This window comes from Miscanthus floridulus, chromosome 4 (assembly GCF_019320115.1).
Source record: "Miscanthus floridulus cultivar M001 chromosome 4, ASM1932011v1, whole genome shotgun sequence".
Classification (NCBI taxonomy): Eukaryota; Viridiplantae; Streptophyta; class Magnoliopsida; order Poales; family Poaceae; genus Miscanthus; species Miscanthus floridulus.
In genome coordinates, this window is record NC_089583.1 from 115,508,197 (window position 1) to 115,526,773 (window position 18,577).

Genomic DNA, 18,577 nt, shown 5'->3' on the forward strand with positions numbered 1-18,577 from the left:
TGACGCGATCGACCAACGTGGAGATCAAGGCAAACTAAGGTAGACGTATCTGGACGATAGCTAGGATCAATCTATCGTCAAACTAGAAAACAATCTGTTAGCCCGATCGTCCTCTCTGTAACCCTACCTCTCATGCCTATATAAAGGAGGGTAGGGACTTTGGACTCAGGATCCATTTTCCACCTATTCCATCTACACGTAGCTAGGAGCAACAACCCCTGTAATTAAGCATACGAATACAAGAGCAGCCGTACCAATGGAGTAGGGATTAGTGCGCATCGTGCTCCGATCCAATATAAATCTATATCTCGTGTGCTACCATCTGATTCCGTCTACATGATCACGTTGCTGGATATTGCTGAAGCAAAACAATCCGACAAATTGATACGATATTGCCGGAGCAAAATAATCCGATAATTTGATACCTTTGTCTTATCATCCTTGGTCTTTGTTTTTCTCTTTCTTCTTTTACAAGTTAGAGCACTTGATATTCACTTGTGGTCACCTCCATCACCATTGGCCATCATCTTGTAGCTCCATCACTTTGCTTGGACCACCCTTGCTTATCTTCACACTTAGATAAAGGGTTAGTCCAATAAATTTCATCAATTAGTCAAAACCACACTAGGCTTTCACCTGGCGCCTCTCTCCTCTCCCCCTGCGCCGTGTGCGCTGCTCGGTCGGATCCAGTGCCCCTATGGCTGCAGCCGTCATCTCCTCGCCGGATCGAGGACGGCGGCGCCACAACGGAGGGCCCTTCCTCATCCAGGTTCATGTGCCTCGCTTTTTTTTTCATAATGATTGATATTGACTCGGAGGTTATCACTGGCCCAGTGCGTGCTTGCACTTGCTTGAATTTTATCAGGCCTTTATTCTGCTGCCGATCTAAATTAGCAACACACCACTATATTGTAAAAATAAAAAAGGAAAAAAGCCCTACTTAAAAACATCTCCTCAAAATTACTCCATACATATGCAATCGACAGGTATTTGGCTTTGCTGTGACCTTCCCACTGGCAGAAAATGGTAGAGTGGAAGTTCAGGAGCCAGGAAGACGGGAAAATGCATGTGGGTGCCCATGATGCCCATGTGGTCATGCTTCTCGGAGCAGGTAAGCTGCTTTAGTCTCCGAAGGACGATTTGAAGGTAATCTTTGGGCCATTTCTAGGCTCGCTTTTGTCAGGGATATTTCGGTAGTTCATTTACAGTTATAAAACTTTAGTTCTAATTGCTTCACTTACAAGATTTGGTTTGTGTAAAGTGGCACGCTAAAATTGTATGTGTATGCAAGAAGACACACTTTGATACTTACTCCTTTCCAATTAATAGCTCATTTTTGCATCTACATGTTGTCTTATACAGGAGAGTTAAAAGAAGGCATCATGTTTATCGAGAGGGTTATAAATTCTCAAGTTATTTCATCTGTAGGGTACGGTGAACCTTGTAATCCGCACATAGGTTCCTCCTTGATTAGGTGAGATTCTATATGAGTTTGTTGTTCATTGATATCTCATTTGCCAAAGAATCCTTGTGAGGAAAAGCGAAGATGACCTAGCCCTGATCGGCATGCAGAGAATAGAGAGATACTGTATAAAGTTTCTAGAGGGTCAGTATATGAGAGAAACGAAGGCGCACGTGTGTAGCAGCATTGGAAACAAGCTTTTGTTTATTTTTTCTTTTGTTTTGATGGGGTATCAGAGACAAGCTTTGGCTTCTGAGTAACAGACAGAGCCAGCACATTTAAAGGGCCAACCTGAAGGTAAAGCATGCAGTTGCATAGCTCGGACATTGCAGGTACCAAGTAAAGCAGCATTCCAACAATTGTCATTCTCCACCACTCAATCCGCCACTTCAATGGATTGAAGCACGCTTGCTCTCAGCTGGGACTAGTCATGCAGCCAGAAACATCACGAGGAAGCTAGTTAAACTGTGAAAGTATCCGCCACTTCAATGGATTGAAGCACGCTTGCTCTCAATGGATTGAAGCATACAGATCAGCATCAACTTTCTGCATTGGAAGCCTGTTTCAGTTCAACAAAAAGCATCAATTTGGATCATCTACCATCATGCAGCACTTTGCAGTTCAAATGTGGCTATTAGATCAAAATTCAAAATGACAAAAACCTACAGTCTGTGCGAACTCGGGTACCACCGTAGTGTTCATTATAGCAAAATATTACAACACATTTGATAATAAACCATGCCAACAGAAAGGCAAAAGATCAGTGGTGCTAGAGCTGCTGAGATAAGGGAAATAACAGGAATGCTTAAACTAGAATTGAACATAATACATCTCAACTAGAACAGGTTCAGGATTACCTAGTTGAACAGCTGGTGTTTCTCTCTAGGATGATATACTAGAAACTTGCATGTTTTACAATAAAATATGCATATTCAATGTAACATTTAAGAAACATGTAAGCACATTCAGCGTAGCTCTCAAGTTCTAAAGTTCCAGTGAATACAAGTTTCAGGAAACCACACTTCAACTGCTCAACCAACCATTTCGCTCTTATCGACGAATTCTCGATGACAGCTACACTGGGCTAATATCCAAACTCCAAAGGCAAAGAACTTCAACACGAATCCATTCATACTCAACAAACTTGCAAGCATAAGCACGGTGAGATCGCAGCATTTTGATCATGATCAGTAATAGTCAATTTGCTACGGGTTTTGCCAAAAATTTACTCACATAGACAGACGTATTTTCGCTGCTGCAGGGCCAACTGAAAGAGAGGGTGGGATGGGGTTTCCTTGTCGAATCGAATCGCTAACCCCTGTTTGGACATGATTATAATAATCAGATTATATAATCAAATTGGATCCAAACATAACTAATTATGTGATGGATTATTATAATCAAAATTCTTGATTACCATATATAATTCCATAATCCGGGTGAGACCATGTTATAAAGAATTATAGAAGTTCAATTTACCTCTAATTAGTTGTCCAATTTGCCAAACTATAAAGGATAAGATATGAATTTTCTCGTTTTAACCAACCATAACCAGTTACCATAATCTAAAGATGCAAACACTCTTATTATTATTCATAATCCTGATTATTATAATTATATGTATAATCCAAATTATAACAATCTCGCTGTGATCTGAACAGACCCTAAGAAATCATGAATAGAGTAGACACAGACGAGCGAGCGAGGTAGGATTGTCAGTCGGGTGAGGCTGGGCCTTCTTTTCTTTCTATCTACTCCTATATAGGCCTCTTCTCCATGACCTGGCCCAGGCAGGCACAACCCCCAAGGAAGGAGCAAGTCAGAGTCCAGTCATCCGACCTGAATTCATTCATTCATTCAGGCGCCAGCTAGTAATCTCAGTCTCTACTCTATTGTCATCAGGTAATCTCAGTTCCTCTTTATCAGAATGGAGAATGAAGGCTCTGGTTCAGAGCAGATATGGATCAGAGCATTGCTCCTCTTTATCAGAATGGGAAGATATGGATCAGAGCACGGCAGCATGTCATTGATCTGTCAATGTATGAACGATGAATCCTACAGTGGTTATGTTAAGTTGTAAACAAGGGCGGCGGGGCAGCCTTTGATAAGCAGCTTAGCTAGATCTATGTGCGAGTTCATTGAAAATCCTTTTGGTTCGGTAACAATGGGAGAGAAAAAAGAGAAAATCTGCACATGTTCTGCATTTTTTCTCAAAGGGAAAACCTGCGCATTCTTCACTTTGTTTTCAATTTATAATGGGTACCCCCAAGAACCGTGAAGCAAGCTCGAGGTTTCTTAGGATTGCCAGGTTATTATAGTTAATTTGTTCCAGACTTTTCCAAGATAGCCAAGCCATTGATCCAGCTAACCAAGAATAGTGTAAAAGTGGACCCAAACTTGTGAAGATGCTTTTCAATGTCTCAAATAGAAGCTCGGCACCCGTTTTGGCTCAACCTAATAATACTACAAGGAGCTTTGATGTGTATTGTGACACCTCAAATGTTGGATTGGGATGTGTACCAATGCAAGATGGGCATGTCACTGCTTATGCTTCAAGGTAATTAAAGCTCAATGAGTTGAATTATCCAACTCATGATCTTGAACAAGCTGCTGTGTTCCGTGCATTAAAGATTTGGAGACATTATTTATTTGGACACTGCTATGTGATCTTTTCAGTTTATGATATGTAGCTGTGTTCCGGATTCTGAAACAAGTGCCCTTGGTACGTGTACTTTCAGATCGCAGAGGGGGATCTTCAGCTTCCAACACAAGGAAAGATGAGTACAGCTGGAGATATGATGCCGATGAATCGATGATATATCTGAAGAGAAATGGTACACCGGTTATGTATGGTTGTCTTGTAACAAACGAAACAAGTATTACAGTTAGTTGAACTATGGGTGGACTTGATCCGATAAGATTGAATTGGCACCTCAGATTATTGGATTTATTATTTATTTCATATTTATTTGTTGCGCACGTATGGTTCCGAGAGAGTTAGACTGTCATACATCGCGATGGACAAATTCACTATTGACATAGCAACTACAGTAGTGTTGTTAGACAATTACCACTCCTTTTTTCTTTCTTCCTTGTTAGAGTACTATGTTTTTCGAATCAATTGAAACAATGTACATTCAACTAGTAACAAGGATAGTTATTTTGTAATGTGTGTTATATTTTCGATTGAATTGAAACAAACTTGCATTCAACTATTAACTAAAATAGTTACCTAGCATCTCAAATATTTAATTTGTATACTATGTGTTATATTTTCAAATCAATTGAAACAAATGCTCGTTCAACTATAGTAATTAAAATAATATGTCCACCATTTCTTTATTTTTTAAAAAGTGTCCAGCTCGTGGCTATATATATTTATAAGTGGGCCTTTAACTTTGTGCAAGATGCAGGCAGTGATTCAAAGATATTTATTCATCGCCACAAAATAAAAATGAAAGCAAAATATGCATGACGAAAGATAATTTTGACAAATAAAGTTGAAGATGTATGGGCACTCTGATTATTATTACATATACATAAGCAAGTGCGGGGGATCAACATCTACCGGCCTTACGCTAGTAGCTCCAAATAAACAAACAAACGAAGTCTATATATATATATATATATATATATATATATATATATTTGATACAAGCAGCCAGCCACTTATATTAACTGTTTTCAAATAATTCCCCCAATGTCAGCAAGCATGGTGTGTATGGGAAACAGGTTCTTATGCCCACTGGTATATGTATGTGCCCGCTCAACTGTTGAACCTTTGAGGTATTCAAATTATAAGATATTGTCCCTGATTTTAAGGAAAAGAAGACAATCTCTTTGTAAGGATGAAATCCGAGGAAATCAACAGGGTAGCGCCCGTCTGCTTCGGCAGCCTAATTATCTTTGGCTTCATCAAGGACAATGTCAGCATTGTCAAAGTCCCATTCATCATCAGCAGCAAACTCGTGTGCATGCTGATGTCGGCACTGGCACAGATAGCTGCCCAGCTGATGTTGGCACAATTTCCAACAGAAGCTAGCTAACTTCTCAAACACGCTGATGCCGATCTATGGCCTTGCTTAGTTGACGTTTTTTTTGGCGAAATAGTACTGTAGCACTTTCGTTGTTATTTGACAATTAGTGTCCAATCATAGTCTAATTAGGCTTAAAAGATTCGTCTCGTGAATTTCGTCTAAACTGTGTAATTAGTTTTATTTTTTATTTATATTTAATGCTTCATGCATGCGTTCAAAGATTCGATGTGATGGGGAATCTTGAAAAATTTTGCAAAATTTTAGGAACTAAACACTACCTATGTATACACTTGTGGCGAGCCGTCGCAAAAACTACTATAACTAATGGATGGATGCATGGGTTCATTTTCAGCCACTGGAGGCCACCTTGGCCTCGTATATTTATGGGCAGCCATAGCACAGCTAGCTGCAGTTGGTATTGGAAAGCTAGCTATATATATAAGCTTCCCATAGAAGCTAATTTTTTTTTACAGAAAATTGGAACAAGCACTTTATAACTTAGAGAAGAAAATTGAGAGAAACACTAATACAATTTCTAAATCAAAGCAATAGGAAAACAAAACAGATCAGAACTTCTAGTCACCAAAAAAAGAGTATTCGCCCGGCATAAAAGCAACAAATATGTATATAACCTATATATATATATTATTTGGAAAATCTTTTTTAAACAAAAATTTCAATCTATTAACTACGTGTTACCAAAAGTATAAAAAGTTATGAAAATCATTCTATTATTTGTGTTTCTTATTCAAATATCAAAATCCTAATATTTTAGGACATGATAAAAAAAAATTTGAACAAAGAACCCAGTCTATTGACTACTCCTTCTATTCCTTTTTAAGCGTTGCTATGGTATTCGTGGCGGTCAAACATTTTTAAGTTTGATTAGGTGTGTAGAAAATATTAACAATATTTGTATCTTCGAATAAGTTTATTATAAAAATAGATTCGATAATCTATCTCATGATACTAATTATGTATACCAGAAATATATTTGGTCAAAGTTGAGTACATTTGAATTCTCGGAAAGTAAGAACGACAGTTAAAGAGGAGCGCAGGGAATACGTGTTAGCTAAAGGAGGGAGTAGTGAATAATCAAATAATAAAATTACAATGAACGACAGTTAAAAATGAAAAAGCGGAACGAACGCTCGGGAACAGACGCTCCGAGTAGAAAAAGAGTAGAAGGATGAGAGTAAATAGAAAGAGAATATGGTATAGCTGATAAAGATTATGAAACAGACTTTGCATTTTTATGTAATTAGATTTGTAGGTTTCTTAATACTATGTTTTTCTAAGCCGCAAGCCACATGCGTCGCTGTAGGTGGGGGCAAAAATAGCTGCCTAGCTGATGTTGCAGAATTTCCAACAGAAGCTAGCTAGCGTCTCAAACACGCTGATCCAAGAGTGATGGCTGATGAGCTTATTAAGCTACTAGCTAGCTGATCCAAGAGTGAATGCCATAAGCCCATAAATTATAGGTCGAGATAAGATCACATCACACGCATCATCCCAATTGAATCTTGATCCCCTCCTGTTCTAAGTTAAGAAGTTCATAATGCACAACAATTATGTCTATGAATATATATCCCAATCGTTCAGTTTTGGAGAGCAACTGCATGCATGCTCCCATGTCTGCAAATATGTACACTGGCATCTAATATTGGTACCAGCCGATGCTGATTTATGTGTACACTTGTGGAGAGCCGTTGCAAAAACTACTATAACTAATGGATGGATTTATAGGTTCATTTTCAGTCACTGGAGTCCACCTTGGCCTCATATATTTATAGGCAGGCATTGCACATGCATCTTTTCGTGTGCATGCTGATGAGACTCCGCTCGGCTCCCCTTGCATTGGTCAGTAGCAGCTAGCTTGATCAGATCACAGCCGAGCTAGCTAGCATATACGTAGTACTGCATGATGATCAATCAATCATGCCACCCGCAGCAGCCGTGCTTAGTCGTTTTCATATTATCTTTACTAATAGCCACAGCCGCCTTTGCTCAAGCACCTCCACCTCCTCCACCGCCTGGGCCTTATTAGAGATATAAATAGATATGTATAGCCTGACTTGTATTGTACTTCATATTACTTGTACTCCAAGCCTTCTCAGCTATATATATGAAAGGCCACCCCCCCTTATTGGGTGTGCGGTGCATTATCTCTCTACATGGTATCATAGACCGGGCAAATTAGGGTTTCCTCTCTTCCGCTGCCCTAGCCCTACCTCTCTCCCCCCCCCCCCCCTACCACCTCGGCGCCCCCCCCCCCCCCCTCCCCTGTTATGGCCACCAATGGATTCTCCTCGACCGCGACCTCCGGGATGTCTGGATCACCATCCATGCCGGCCATGACAGACGCCCCTGCTCCTGTGATCTTCTCCTACGCGACCATCAACGTGCGCCAGCACGTGCCGATCACCCTTGATCTCAAACTGCCGAACTACACCAAGTGGTCTGCCTTCTTCACCGCTATGTGCGGGAAGTTCGGCCTACTTGGCCACATCGACGGCTCCATCCCAGCACGTCCTACTGATCGCACATGGTCCCAGCCAGATGCTTGCGTCCGGAGTTGGATGTATGGCTGCATCGACAACAGCGTCCTCGACCTCGCCATGGAACCTGGGCAGACTGTCCGTGATCTCTTTGTTGCCATTACCAATCTGTTTCAGGCAAACCTGGAGACACACGCCGTCGTCCTAGGTCAAGAGTTCCACTCTATGACCCAGGGTGATTTGTCCATCGACGCCTACGCCCAGCGCATGAAGCACACGGCCGACGCTCTCCGCGACGTTGGCCACACCGTCTCCGAGCCCCAGCTGGTCCTCAACCTTCTTCGCGGCCTCAATCCGCGCTTCGCCAACACGGCGGACATCATCGCCAATGCGGCGGTTCTTCCGTCGTTCATCTCCGCCCACAACACCCTTTGGCTCAAGGAGCTCCGCCTCGCCAACGACGCCAAGGTCTCCTCCGACACCGCCCTTACTGCCATCGCCCCGTCCACGACTTCAGCGACTACGGCCTGCACCTCCCCTTCCTGCCGCTCCTCGCCCTCCGGCACCAACCACAACGGCGGCGGCTATGGTGCGCGTGGAGGCGGCGGCAAGGGCAAGGGCAAGGGCGGCTACGGTGCGCGTGGAGGCAACAACGGCGGTGGCAGCAGCCACCCGCGGCGTCCCCGGGCCTCCTGGGCGGGCGTCCCGGCCCCGGCGTCCAGCCGACTGGTCCTTGGGTCTGCATGAACCCGTGGGCTGGTCCTTCTCCGTGGGCTCCTCAGCCGCAATGGCGTCCTCCAATGGCACCTCTGCCGTAGGCCCACACGTCCTTCGCACCGCCTTCTACGTCCGGTGGCTGGGATCAGGGCGCTCTCATTGCCTCCCTCAACCAGATGGCACTGCAGGGAGGCGCCAGCCCCTGGGTCCTCGATACAGGAGCTACATCTCATATGTCCCCCCACGACAGAATACTTCTTTCCCATCTACCTCATTTGCCGTCCTTCATCACAGTCGGCAATGGGTCCTCCATTCCAATTTCTAGTCGTGGCACTTCCATTCTTCCTATAGCTGATCATATTTTTCAACTCAATAATTTTCTTGTCGCTCCACATCTTGTTCGAAATTTGTTATCTGTTCGTCAGTTTACTCGCGACAATAACTGCTCCATTGAGTTTGACGCTTTTGGCTTCTCTGTTAAGGATCTGCAGACCAAGACCGAGATTCTGCGTTGCAATAGTGGCGGGGAGCTCTACACCCTTCCACATTCCAGTCAACCTGCTGCAGCCTGTCATGTCGCCGCCATCTCCTCATTGTGGCATTCACGTCTTGGTCATCCAGCACCTACAGCCATAGCCACACTTAATAAACTTTCAGCTATCTCTTGTAATAATGCAGCCCGTGGTATTTGTCATGCCTGTCAACTTGGCAAACACACATGGCTGCCCTTTACTAGTTCATCGTCTCGCTGTTCAGCACCTTTTCGACTTGTTCATTGTGATGTCTGGACGTCTCCAGTTCTTAGCGTGTCTGGATTTAAATATTATCTTGTGCTTGTTGATGATTATAGTCATTATTGCTGGACGTTTCCTCTTCGGCATAAATCAGAGGTTCATGCACATATTGTCGATTTTACTAATTATGCTTACACCCAATTCAGCCTGCCTGTCCAGTGTTTTCAGGCGGATAACGGCACTGAGTTCATCAACAATGCCACGTCTACCTTCCTTGCTAGTCGCGGCATTCTTCTTCCCACTTCTTGCCCTTACACGTCTGCTCAAAATGGGAAAGCTGAACGGATATTGCGCACGCTAAACAATATCGTTCGCACCCTCTTGATTCATGTCGCCATTCCTTCAGCTTACTGGGCCGAAGCTTTAGCGACCGCCGTTCTTCTACTCAATCGGCGCCCGTCTTCCTCCATCAATAATGGTATTCCCTATCACCTCCTTTATCACAAGATGCCTGACTACTCCTTGCTTCGAGTCTTTGGTTGCTTATGCTACCCAAATCTTAGTGCCACGACACCTCATAAATTGGCTCCTCGCTCATCAGCTTGCGTCTTCATCGGGTACCCCTCTTCACAAAAGGGTTATCGTTGTCTCGATCCCTCCACTCGCAAAGTCATCGTCTCCCGTCATGTGATTTTTTATGAGACTCACTTTCCGTTTGCGGTTGCCAAACCACCTACGGAGTCACTTGATTTTTTATTACAGGATCGTCTTCCTGCACCTGTGCCAGCTCCTCCTGCTGGCGCTCCGGGCCGGCTCTCTACTCGGCCGACTTTCGACGACGACGACACCCTGGCACTGGACCCGGCCATCCTCTGGCACGGTCCGGTCCTTCAGGGTACTGCTGCCCCTACACCGGCAGCCCCTGGCGCGTCCTCTGCTGCTGACATCCTACCTGCTGCTCAGGGAGCAGCACGTCTGCCGGCTCCTGCTGCATCACGACCGCCGGTGCTCTTCCAGTACAGCCGGCGTCCTCGACCGTCATCTGTGCCCCAGGCATAGGTCACGCCTCCTCCACTGGCGCCTCAGCCGGCTCACGCACCTGAGCCGGTCCCTGCTGCTCCATTGCGCCGTGTGACACGGCAACAGACTGGAATGCTCCCGCCTCCGCCGGAACGCCTGACTTACTCCGCCACGCATGCCTCACCGCTTCCTGCCAATTATCGCAGCACCCTTGCTGATCCAAATTGGCGGGCTGCAATGGTGGATGAATACAAGGCACTTGTTGACAATGGCACTTGGCGACTCGTACCACGGCCTCCTCGTGCCAACATTGTTTCCGGCAAGTGGATCTTCAAGCATAAGTATCACTCTGATGGCTCTCTTGCTCATCACAAAGCTCGGTGGGTTGTTCGAGGATTTTCTCAGCAGTATGGCATCGACTACGAAGAGACTTTCAGTCCAGTTGTTAAGCCAGTAACGATTCGAGTTGTTCTCAGCATTGCTGCGTCTCGTGCCTGGCCAATTCATCAGTTGGATGTCAAGAACGCCTTTCTTCATGGTCATCTGAATGAGATTGTTTATTGCCAGCAGTCACCTGGATTCGTCGACCTGGCTGCACCTGACCATGTCTGCTTGTTACAGAAGTCTTTGTATGGGCTCAAGCAGGCACCCCGGGCATGGCACCAGCGATTCGCTACCTTCATTCAGACCTTGGGCTTCGTCGCTTCAGTGTCAGATACTTCTCTTTTTGTGTTCAAGGAGGGCACCAGTGTTGCTTACCTGTTGCTTTACGTCGACGACATTGTCCTCACAGCATCCTCGCCTGCTCTTCTTCGACATATTACTGAGCGCCTTAGCTCAGAGTTCGCCATGACTGATCTCGGGGACCTTCATCATTTCCTCGGGATTTCTGTCACTCGTTCTGCTGACGGCCTTTTCCTGTCACAGCGGCAGTATGCAGTTGATCTTCTCCAGCGGGCTGGTATGATTGAGTGTCACTCTACAGCCACCCCAATCGATGTACGCGCCAAACTGTCAGCCACTGATGGCTCACCAGTTGCCGATCCAACACAATACCGGAGTCTCACCGGCGGTTTACAGTACCTCACATTGACTCGTCCCGACATTGCCTATGCAGTTCAGCAGGTCTGTCTCTTTATGCATTCTCCACGTGAACCTCATCTGGCGCTGCTCAAGCGGATTTTGCGATACATCAAGGGTACATTGTCTACCAGTCTTCACCTCGATACCGGGTCTCTTGACACTCTCACAGCATACTCGAATGCTGATTGGGCTGGCTGTCCGGATTCTCAGCGGTCTACGTCTGGATACTGTGTCTTTCTTGGTGACAATCTGGTGTCTTGGTCCTCCAAACGGCAGACTACAGTTTCTCGTTCCAGCGCGGAAGCTGAATACCGTGCTGTCGCCCATGCTGTTGCTGAGACTTGTTGGCTTCGTCAGCTACTTCAGGAGCTTCACACTCCTCTTACTTCGGCGACGATTGTATACTGTGACAATGTCAGTGCAGTCTACATGACGGGTAATCCTGTTCATCATCGTCGCACGAAGCATATAGAGATTGACATTCATTTTGTTCGCGACAAGGTTGCTCTAGGACAGGTTCGGGTCCTCCATGTCCCTTCATCCCATCAGTTCGCGGATATTATGACCAAAGGCTTGCCTGTACAGTTGTTTACTGATTTTAGGTCCAGTCTTTGCGTCCGAGATCCTCCCGCTGCGACTGCGGGCGGGTATTAGAGATATAAATAGATATGTATAGCCTGACTTGTATTGTACTTCATATTACTTGTACTCCAAGCCTTCTCGGCTATATATATGAAAGGCCACCCCCCCCCCCCTATTGGGTGTGCGGTGCATTATCTCTCTACTGGCCTCCTATCCACCATCTCTATTTCAACCTTGGTAGACTTTCACTGATATGCGCATTCAGCTAATAAGGCTGCTGCTCAGGTTCTCGCGCACGGTACCATACAATCCCACAGATGTGATGCAAAGATACGTCCTCGGGCCCCGGCGCCTCGATTTCTATGACGAGCCGCCAGAATGGATCTATATCCATGTCGTCGCCGGGGATGCGCCACAAGACAAGGTAACCCTGACCATAGCCATTGATGACCTATACCTTCTTGGCTTCAATAATGGCACTGACCACTGGTACCAGTTTAGTGCCGGACCATCAAAATCATACAAAGGTTTACCGGGAGCCACCATGCTACCGATTGAAGAGAATTATAGAGATTTGATCGGGGGCGGCCACGTGAATCTTAATCAGGTTCCTCTAGGGAAAAAGTCGGCCACAAATGCCACCAAGCAACTTGCAACGTACGACCCTAAAATTACCCCTACATCCCAACTCCAAGATGGGCTTGTTAGGTTCGTGGTGATGATGTGTGAAGGCATGCGGTTCCGAGAGATCCGGGAGACATTCTCGGGCAGTAACTGGGACAAGGAGACCTTCATCACTCAGACCCAGGAAAATTCTGTGGTCATCCGGTGGGAGCTAACCAGAAATCAGCCACGGGGGGCAAAATGGGGTGCTCCTCGAGGTAAATATAAGGAGCTGGCTGACAAAGTGAAGACCAATAGTGAGGTCAATGGTTTCGCGGATGCCATCAAGATACTTGATTTCCTGATTCGCCCAAAAGAAACAATACCTACCTATTGATAATTAGTACGAATATAGCTAGATCATATATGTTACTTGTGTTCAATTAATGGAGTGTATTCATTCGCCAGCCCATTTTTTATTATTATATAGACGATAAACACATCATCCGACCTATTGTAATAGTTTATCATTATTATATATATCTATCCAATCCAATATATATACATATGTATATGTGTATCTGTCCTGTCCTCTTATTATGCAATCTACTATGTGCTCTCATGCTCCAAAATTTTTATTTTCGATCAGGTCGTCGATGTAAAACACTAAATAAAATAAATGATTTTTCATTGTTCTAAAAAATACCAAGATTTATTTAGATTTTTGTCAAACCTAAGATTTAAAAAATGATATTTTACAAAACTTTTTCAATTTTTTTGAGAGGCATAACTTATTTGTTGCATTTCTTGCCTTTGCATTAGTTTATTGTTTGGAAAATAAATTTATATAAAATTCATATAAGCTTCCGCCCGCCCCCGTCTGATGCGCACGCTTTGGGCTGGCCCGTCACGGGGCCTGCTGCACCGCCTGGTTAACATTCTGGGAACTTACATAACTAGCAGGAAGGCCCGCGCAGTTGCGCGGGCTAGGAAGCATCACAATATGCAATTTTTTCATTATAAGTACCTGAGGTGTCATAACGGTTCTACGCCTGTCCTCATGGAGATGTGGGCTGTTGTTATGAACAATATTGAACACTTGCAATCAAGGATGATGTAGATGAGGTTTTCCCTGGACTGGTGTTCGCCATGGGCATGTGAGCTGTTGTGTGGATTGGCACATAAGGAAAATGTTTTAGTAGGTAAATAATATTTCTGATTAAAAATGGTACGCCACAAATAATCCTAGTCGTACAGCTGACCACTGTATAAATTGATTTAAAATGATTGTAATACCTACCACATCATGAAGAAATGATTAATTCTATCATATGGCACATATATTCATATGGATCCTCTAACTAAAGAGGATGGAATCATAAATGACATTGATAGGGTGATGGCAGCAAAGCGCATATCCGAAAATGGGGCACTAATGGTGTGTTGTAGGGACATCATTTACGAAAAGGACCTATACAGAGTCCATGTATTTTTTTTTTTTTTGAAACAAAGAGTCCATGTATATATCTATACAGGGATTGTTGGTTTATAGTCCTACAATGGTACACATGGCAGGTAGTAAAATTAAATAAGCAATTGAAACACAGGAGGAACAACAGCAAGTTAGGAGCTTACAACAGTGTCGATTGCACAGCAAGGGCGTCGAATTCTCTGCAAGTAATATATATGTGTGAAGGAATACTGATAAAAGAGGAAGTGTTGGCGGTGTGTCATGGAAGAGCAGTGCTGGTTGTTTGGCTGGTAAATTATGAGAACGTACCCTTTTTTGCTCCGGAAGCTATAACGGACGTACGCCTTTTGCGGCTTTCAGTGGCAATGAACGACCCTGGGCGTGGCATATGTATTGCAAAGAAATAACAGAGATTGGTCAGTATGATGACATACGTAGTCTGCGCTGGCATAGCTTGACGAATTTTACTGACTATAGGAAGAATAAATATTAAATTCTAGAATCACCTAGCCGGTCGCCTGACCAGGCGTGTTTGTGAGACTGCCATTCTCGAATCCGAAGGTGACATAGAGGAAGCGTCACAACATAGTTGTCCGCTGGTATGTCCGGCTATATCAGAAAGGGAAATTAATGAATGCCTCTGTTTATGCCTATGAAGGCAAACACTGAATCAGCAAAGCAAATGGAAGCAGCAGCGTTGAGAATGACAACATTACCTATATGTGGCTCATCAACATGAGCAGGCCCGCGCTTACGGCCTTTAACCATAACTGAAGGAACTACGCCACCAGCAGTGGGAGGGCGACGAACAGCACAGTAAGCAGACTGATAGAGTGTTTGAAATAGCAGGCTGTTCTCACAGCTAGTGGATGAAGAGACCTATTAAACTCTGCATGTTTCTTTGATGGAACAGTAAACATATTTCCGTTCGAATCATTTTCATCTCTGATATGGCCTCCAACAGCGCAGACCCTGTACATAGTGCATGCAAATGACATTTGCATATCAATACTATGAGTACTATAGAAGGTAGCATCAAACTCTTTGAATGAAACCTGTACTGCCTAATTAGAACTGATGTAAAAAAAAATTCAAACTCTGCATCCCTGTAACCTATTTAGCGGAATAGGGTGCATGGCGACATTAGATCATGTGAAATTGGTTGCAAAGGAAGATAGAACTGGTTTATGTCTAGGTGTTGAGCAGGGATTGAAAAGTATTCAGAGGGAACAAAATCAGTAGGAAAATATCTATATGGCAGGCCAGAGGCTTCCCTTTTTTTGTGTCCTATCTTGAAACTAATTGGTAAATGTAGAGGACTAAGGGTCAACTGACAGAAGTAAAGTGCTGACTACTCACCAGCTGGTTTCACAGTTGATGCCATCTCTGTTGAATATGAAGATCTGTTGAGCATGGACAGCTAAGGATTGAGGTTGTAGTGTGAGGGGGAGGAGACATAGGCACCGACTGGGACCCAGCAGTCCTGCTCATTTAGAAGAATATGATAGAATTAATTAACAGGAACATGTATATTAGAGGAAATTTTGTTCTTGAAGAGACAAGAGAGACCTATGAAGTGTGCTATACCAAGCACATGAGAAGACAGATTTCATGACAAATTTTGAACTGCCTAAAAGGCTCAAAGGAAGATCCACATTACTGGCAGGAACTCATTATATAATATATAATTAACACTAACAAATCTTACAATTTCTTAATCATACGTTATTTGTACCAAGACCCCAAGAGTTTTTTTCATTAGACAAATTGGAAACATAATGTCATACTATGTTCTTTCCTTCTTGTGGAAAATGTGGAGCTCTTCGTAGTGAAGATGTAACCTAGAATATCGAAGACATACGAATCAAAGTAATGACGGAAGTAGGAAAAATATGCAAGGATTAATTGCATACTGACACACTGAAAGTTTGGTTGTGCAGGTGGCGGCTGTATAGGCAGCATCTTTTTCTCCGTTCATTTTTTTTGTTTGGTTTGGCATTCCATCGAGCGATGGAAAGGCAGAAGACAGAAAGGTGAAAGAGGAAAGAGAATAGGGATTCAAGGCCTTACCGTGCATGGGGAGGAGGAAGAACGCGGAGCAGGGCTGCCCCTCCGGCTGGCGCGGCCGTGAAGCCGGTGGAGAAGGACGGCGGCGGCGGCGGACACCTGTTGTCTGAGGTTTCCGGCAGGGGTTACATCCCGTCGTCTATGGCCGCCAAGACGAAGCGGAGACGGCAGCGGAAGGATCCGGACGGGCAGGTGTCCGCGGCTGTCGGTGGTGGCGCGGGCGTCAGCAGCCGGCGGCGTCCGCCGATGGAGGCGGAGGTCGCGGTGAGGGGAAGGACGGCCGGCGCGGCATCGCAGCGGGGACGACCGGAGCGACGGCGACACTGGCAGGGGCGGCGAGCGGCGGAGGGCACCGGGGCGCGAGCGGCGCAGCGGCGAAGAAGGTTCGCGAGGCGGAAGTACTGTTGACCGTACGTGAGGTGTGGAAGTATGAGGTGCAGGCGATGTTCTGCGGGCCGTTGATTGGAAATCTAATGGGCAGGGAGAAGGGGCGACGTGGCCGCTTGTGGGTTCAAAAAAGAGAGTATAGGAATAAGGGTAAGGTATAGATGTGTACAAAACTGCAAATTCCTATCCCTACTATGACTATGATCTTGAGTTAGAGCGCTTTGTGACGTTAATATTTTTTTAATTTTAATAATATAATATAAATAATTCTCACCTCCAAAATACAGCTCGCCTGGACTGGCCTCCACGCGCATATATAGGCGAGATCAAAATATATTAGAGCATCTTCAAGAGTTTTTCTAAATCTTGCTTTCTAAATTAATATTTGGAAAATCATTTGCATAAAAATCGTTTTTTATATCTTTTCACTCTCCAACAGTTTTTCTATATCTCATGCGCACTCTAAAGAGTCATTCTCGTCTTCTATTTTTGGCTAGCGAAAAATCCGGAATAGAAGATAGCTATATTTGAATGACCATTTAAAAAAGCCGTTGGAGAGTAGTTTTTCAACAAAATCTCTATTCATTTTATTTAGGAAGGACATGGAGAGTCTCTTGGAGATGCTCTTACAGAACAGACCGGCCTCCACGTTTTTTATAGCCTAAGTTAACAACTTTTAAAAACAATGAAGTTGATTGGCCCACCTAAGGCCCTGTTTGGTTGGGCTTTTGGCTTTGGCTTTTGGCCCCAAAAGCCAAAAGCCCAACCAAAGGGGCTGTTTTTGGAGGGTGCTTTTTCAGAAGCAGCTGCTTTTCCGTAGTTCATTTTTGAAAGCTGGGTTGACCCTGCTTTTGGCTTTCTGCTTTTCGAAATTGGTGGAATAAAAAGCTCTTCCATAGTTGTTTCAAGAGAGATAAAGATAAAAGGTATATTTTATACTTGTTTAACCAAACAGCTTTCAGCTTTTCTACAGCTCACAGCCCACAGCAGCTTTTCCACAGCTCACAGCCCACAGCAGCTTTTTCCCACAGCCACAGCTCAACCAAACAGGGCCTAAAAGTCCAGAGTTCAAATGAAGTTTTAAGATTGCATGAAAAAACCAATGAAGTTTTAAAAGTTTTTTAAAAAAGTCCAGAGTTCAGTTGTAGGAAAACAACAACAACAAAGTTTTAAAATTTTGAAAAAAAAAAAGAACAAAAAATTAAAATATACAGCCCATGCAGTTCTTAAACCTTCGACCTTCGCGTTATTAGCACGATGCTCTAACCAACTAAGTTAATAGGCCTGTTTGAATTAAAAAAACATTTTAAATAGTTTATTTTGGTGATATATAAAAATTGTTGACTTCTATTTATGCTTGCATAGCGAGGATTACATGCATATCTATCCTCTCTTGCTGGTAGATGCATGCAACGGAGACTAGCGATTACTCGTTGGCTCGTCGTTTATCCTGTACCGTTCACTTCATAGTCACAGATCAATGGCACTGCATCCATACTCCAGAGAGCTGTACGTCAGGTTTCTCAAGTCTGACGTCAGTATCGCACTTGAGGATCCAATTGCAGATCACCAAACTTTTGGTAAAGTACTATAAGAAGAATTTATACTCCGTAATTTCGTATAAAAAGAGCTTGATATACTCTGTTTAGCCCTATATCTGCCCCTATTTTGAAATGGTCACCAAACTTTTGGTAAAGTACTGTAACGTTTGATTTTCGAACCCAAATTTGCCACCTGCTCCTATTCCTATGGTCCACAATACAATGAACCAGCAAGTCACAGTGCATGAGGGATTCAGCTCCTTATCCTTTTCGTTGCACACAGGAATCTGGTCATCTAGAGAAGCACTATTTGGCCCGTTCGTTTGAAGGAATTTGTGAGAGGAAAACACTGTTCCGGATGAAAAAAGAAGCGGA

The 18,577-nt window shown here is 44.1% G+C and overlaps 3 protein-coding genes across 7 annotated transcripts; 2 read left to right on the top strand and 1 right to left on the bottom strand.

The window, feature by feature from the left end:
- Positions 1 to 1,457: 1,457 nt before the first annotated feature.
- LOC136550434 (uncharacterized) lies at positions 1,458 to 16,692 on the bottom strand. Of its 5 annotated transcripts, none has more exons than XM_066542006.1 (9): positions 16,278 to 16,692; positions 15,567 to 15,690; positions 14,926 to 15,179; positions 14,714 to 14,814; positions 14,517 to 14,582; positions 14,372 to 14,407; positions 2,696 to 2,780; positions 2,503 to 2,605; positions 1,458 to 2,021 (listed from the first exon to the last, which is right to left on the bottom strand). In XM_066542006.1, the coding sequence occupies exons 3-9, from the start codon at positions 14,973 to 14,975 to the stop codon at positions 2,001 to 2,003; spliced, it is 462 nt and encodes a 153-aa protein (XP_066398103.1). In that variant the 5' UTR covers positions 14,976 to 15,179; positions 15,567 to 15,690; positions 16,278 to 16,692; the 3' UTR covers positions 1,458 to 2,000. The 5 variants fall into 5 exon arrangements, 1 of the variants encoding a protein (XP_066398103.1); XR_010782280.1 differs by lacking the exon at positions 2,503 to 2,605 and adding an exon at positions 13,764 to 13,898 and having other exon boundaries at positions 1,654 to 2,021; positions 14,714 to 14,816; positions 14,924 to 15,179; XR_010782279.1 differs by adding an exon at positions 13,764 to 13,898 and having other exon boundaries at positions 1,654 to 2,605; positions 14,714 to 14,816; positions 14,924 to 15,179.
- On the top strand, positions 7,799 to 8,948 carry LOC136550432 (uncharacterized). The gene has a single exon (XM_066542004.1). The coding sequence runs from the start codon at positions 7,827 to 7,829 to the stop codon at positions 8,742 to 8,744; it is 918 nt and encodes a 305-aa protein (XP_066398101.1). The 5' UTR covers positions 7,799 to 7,826; the 3' UTR covers positions 8,745 to 8,948.
- On the top strand, positions 12,344 to 13,770 carry LOC136550433 (ribosome-inactivating protein 3-like). Its single transcript, XM_066542005.1, has one exon. It carries the CDS (start codon positions 12,387 to 12,389, stop codon positions 13,131 to 13,133), a length of 747 nt encoding a protein of 248 aa, XP_066398102.1. The 5' UTR covers positions 12,344 to 12,386; the 3' UTR covers positions 13,134 to 13,770.
- Positions 16,693 to 18,577: the final 1,885 nt, after the last annotated feature.

What these genes read in the sequence shown, in the direction of transcription:
- LOC136550432 (XM_066542004.1), top strand. Translation starts at nt 7,827, where the DNA reads ATGTCTGGATCACCATCCATGCCGGCCATGACAGACGCCCCTGCTCCT.
- LOC136550433 (XM_066542005.1), top strand. Translation starts at nt 12,387, where the DNA reads ATGCGCATTCAGCTAATAAGGCTGCTGCTCAGGTTCTCGCGCACGGTA.
- LOC136550434 (XM_066542006.1), bottom strand. Translation starts at nt 14,975, where the DNA reads ATGGTTAAAGGCCGTAAGCGCGGGCCTGCTCATGTTGATGAGCCACAT. An exon ending in CTGGTCAGGCGACCGGCTAG is followed by an intron (nt 14,583 to 14,713) that starts GTGATTCTAGAA and finishes TGCCACGCCCAG; the next exon opens with GGTCGTTCATTGCCACTGAA. An exon ending in AGCTTCCGGAGCAAAAAAGG is followed by an intron (nt 14,408 to 14,516) that starts GTACGTTCTCAT and finishes TATTACTTGCAG; the next exon opens with AGAATTCGACGCCCTTGCTG.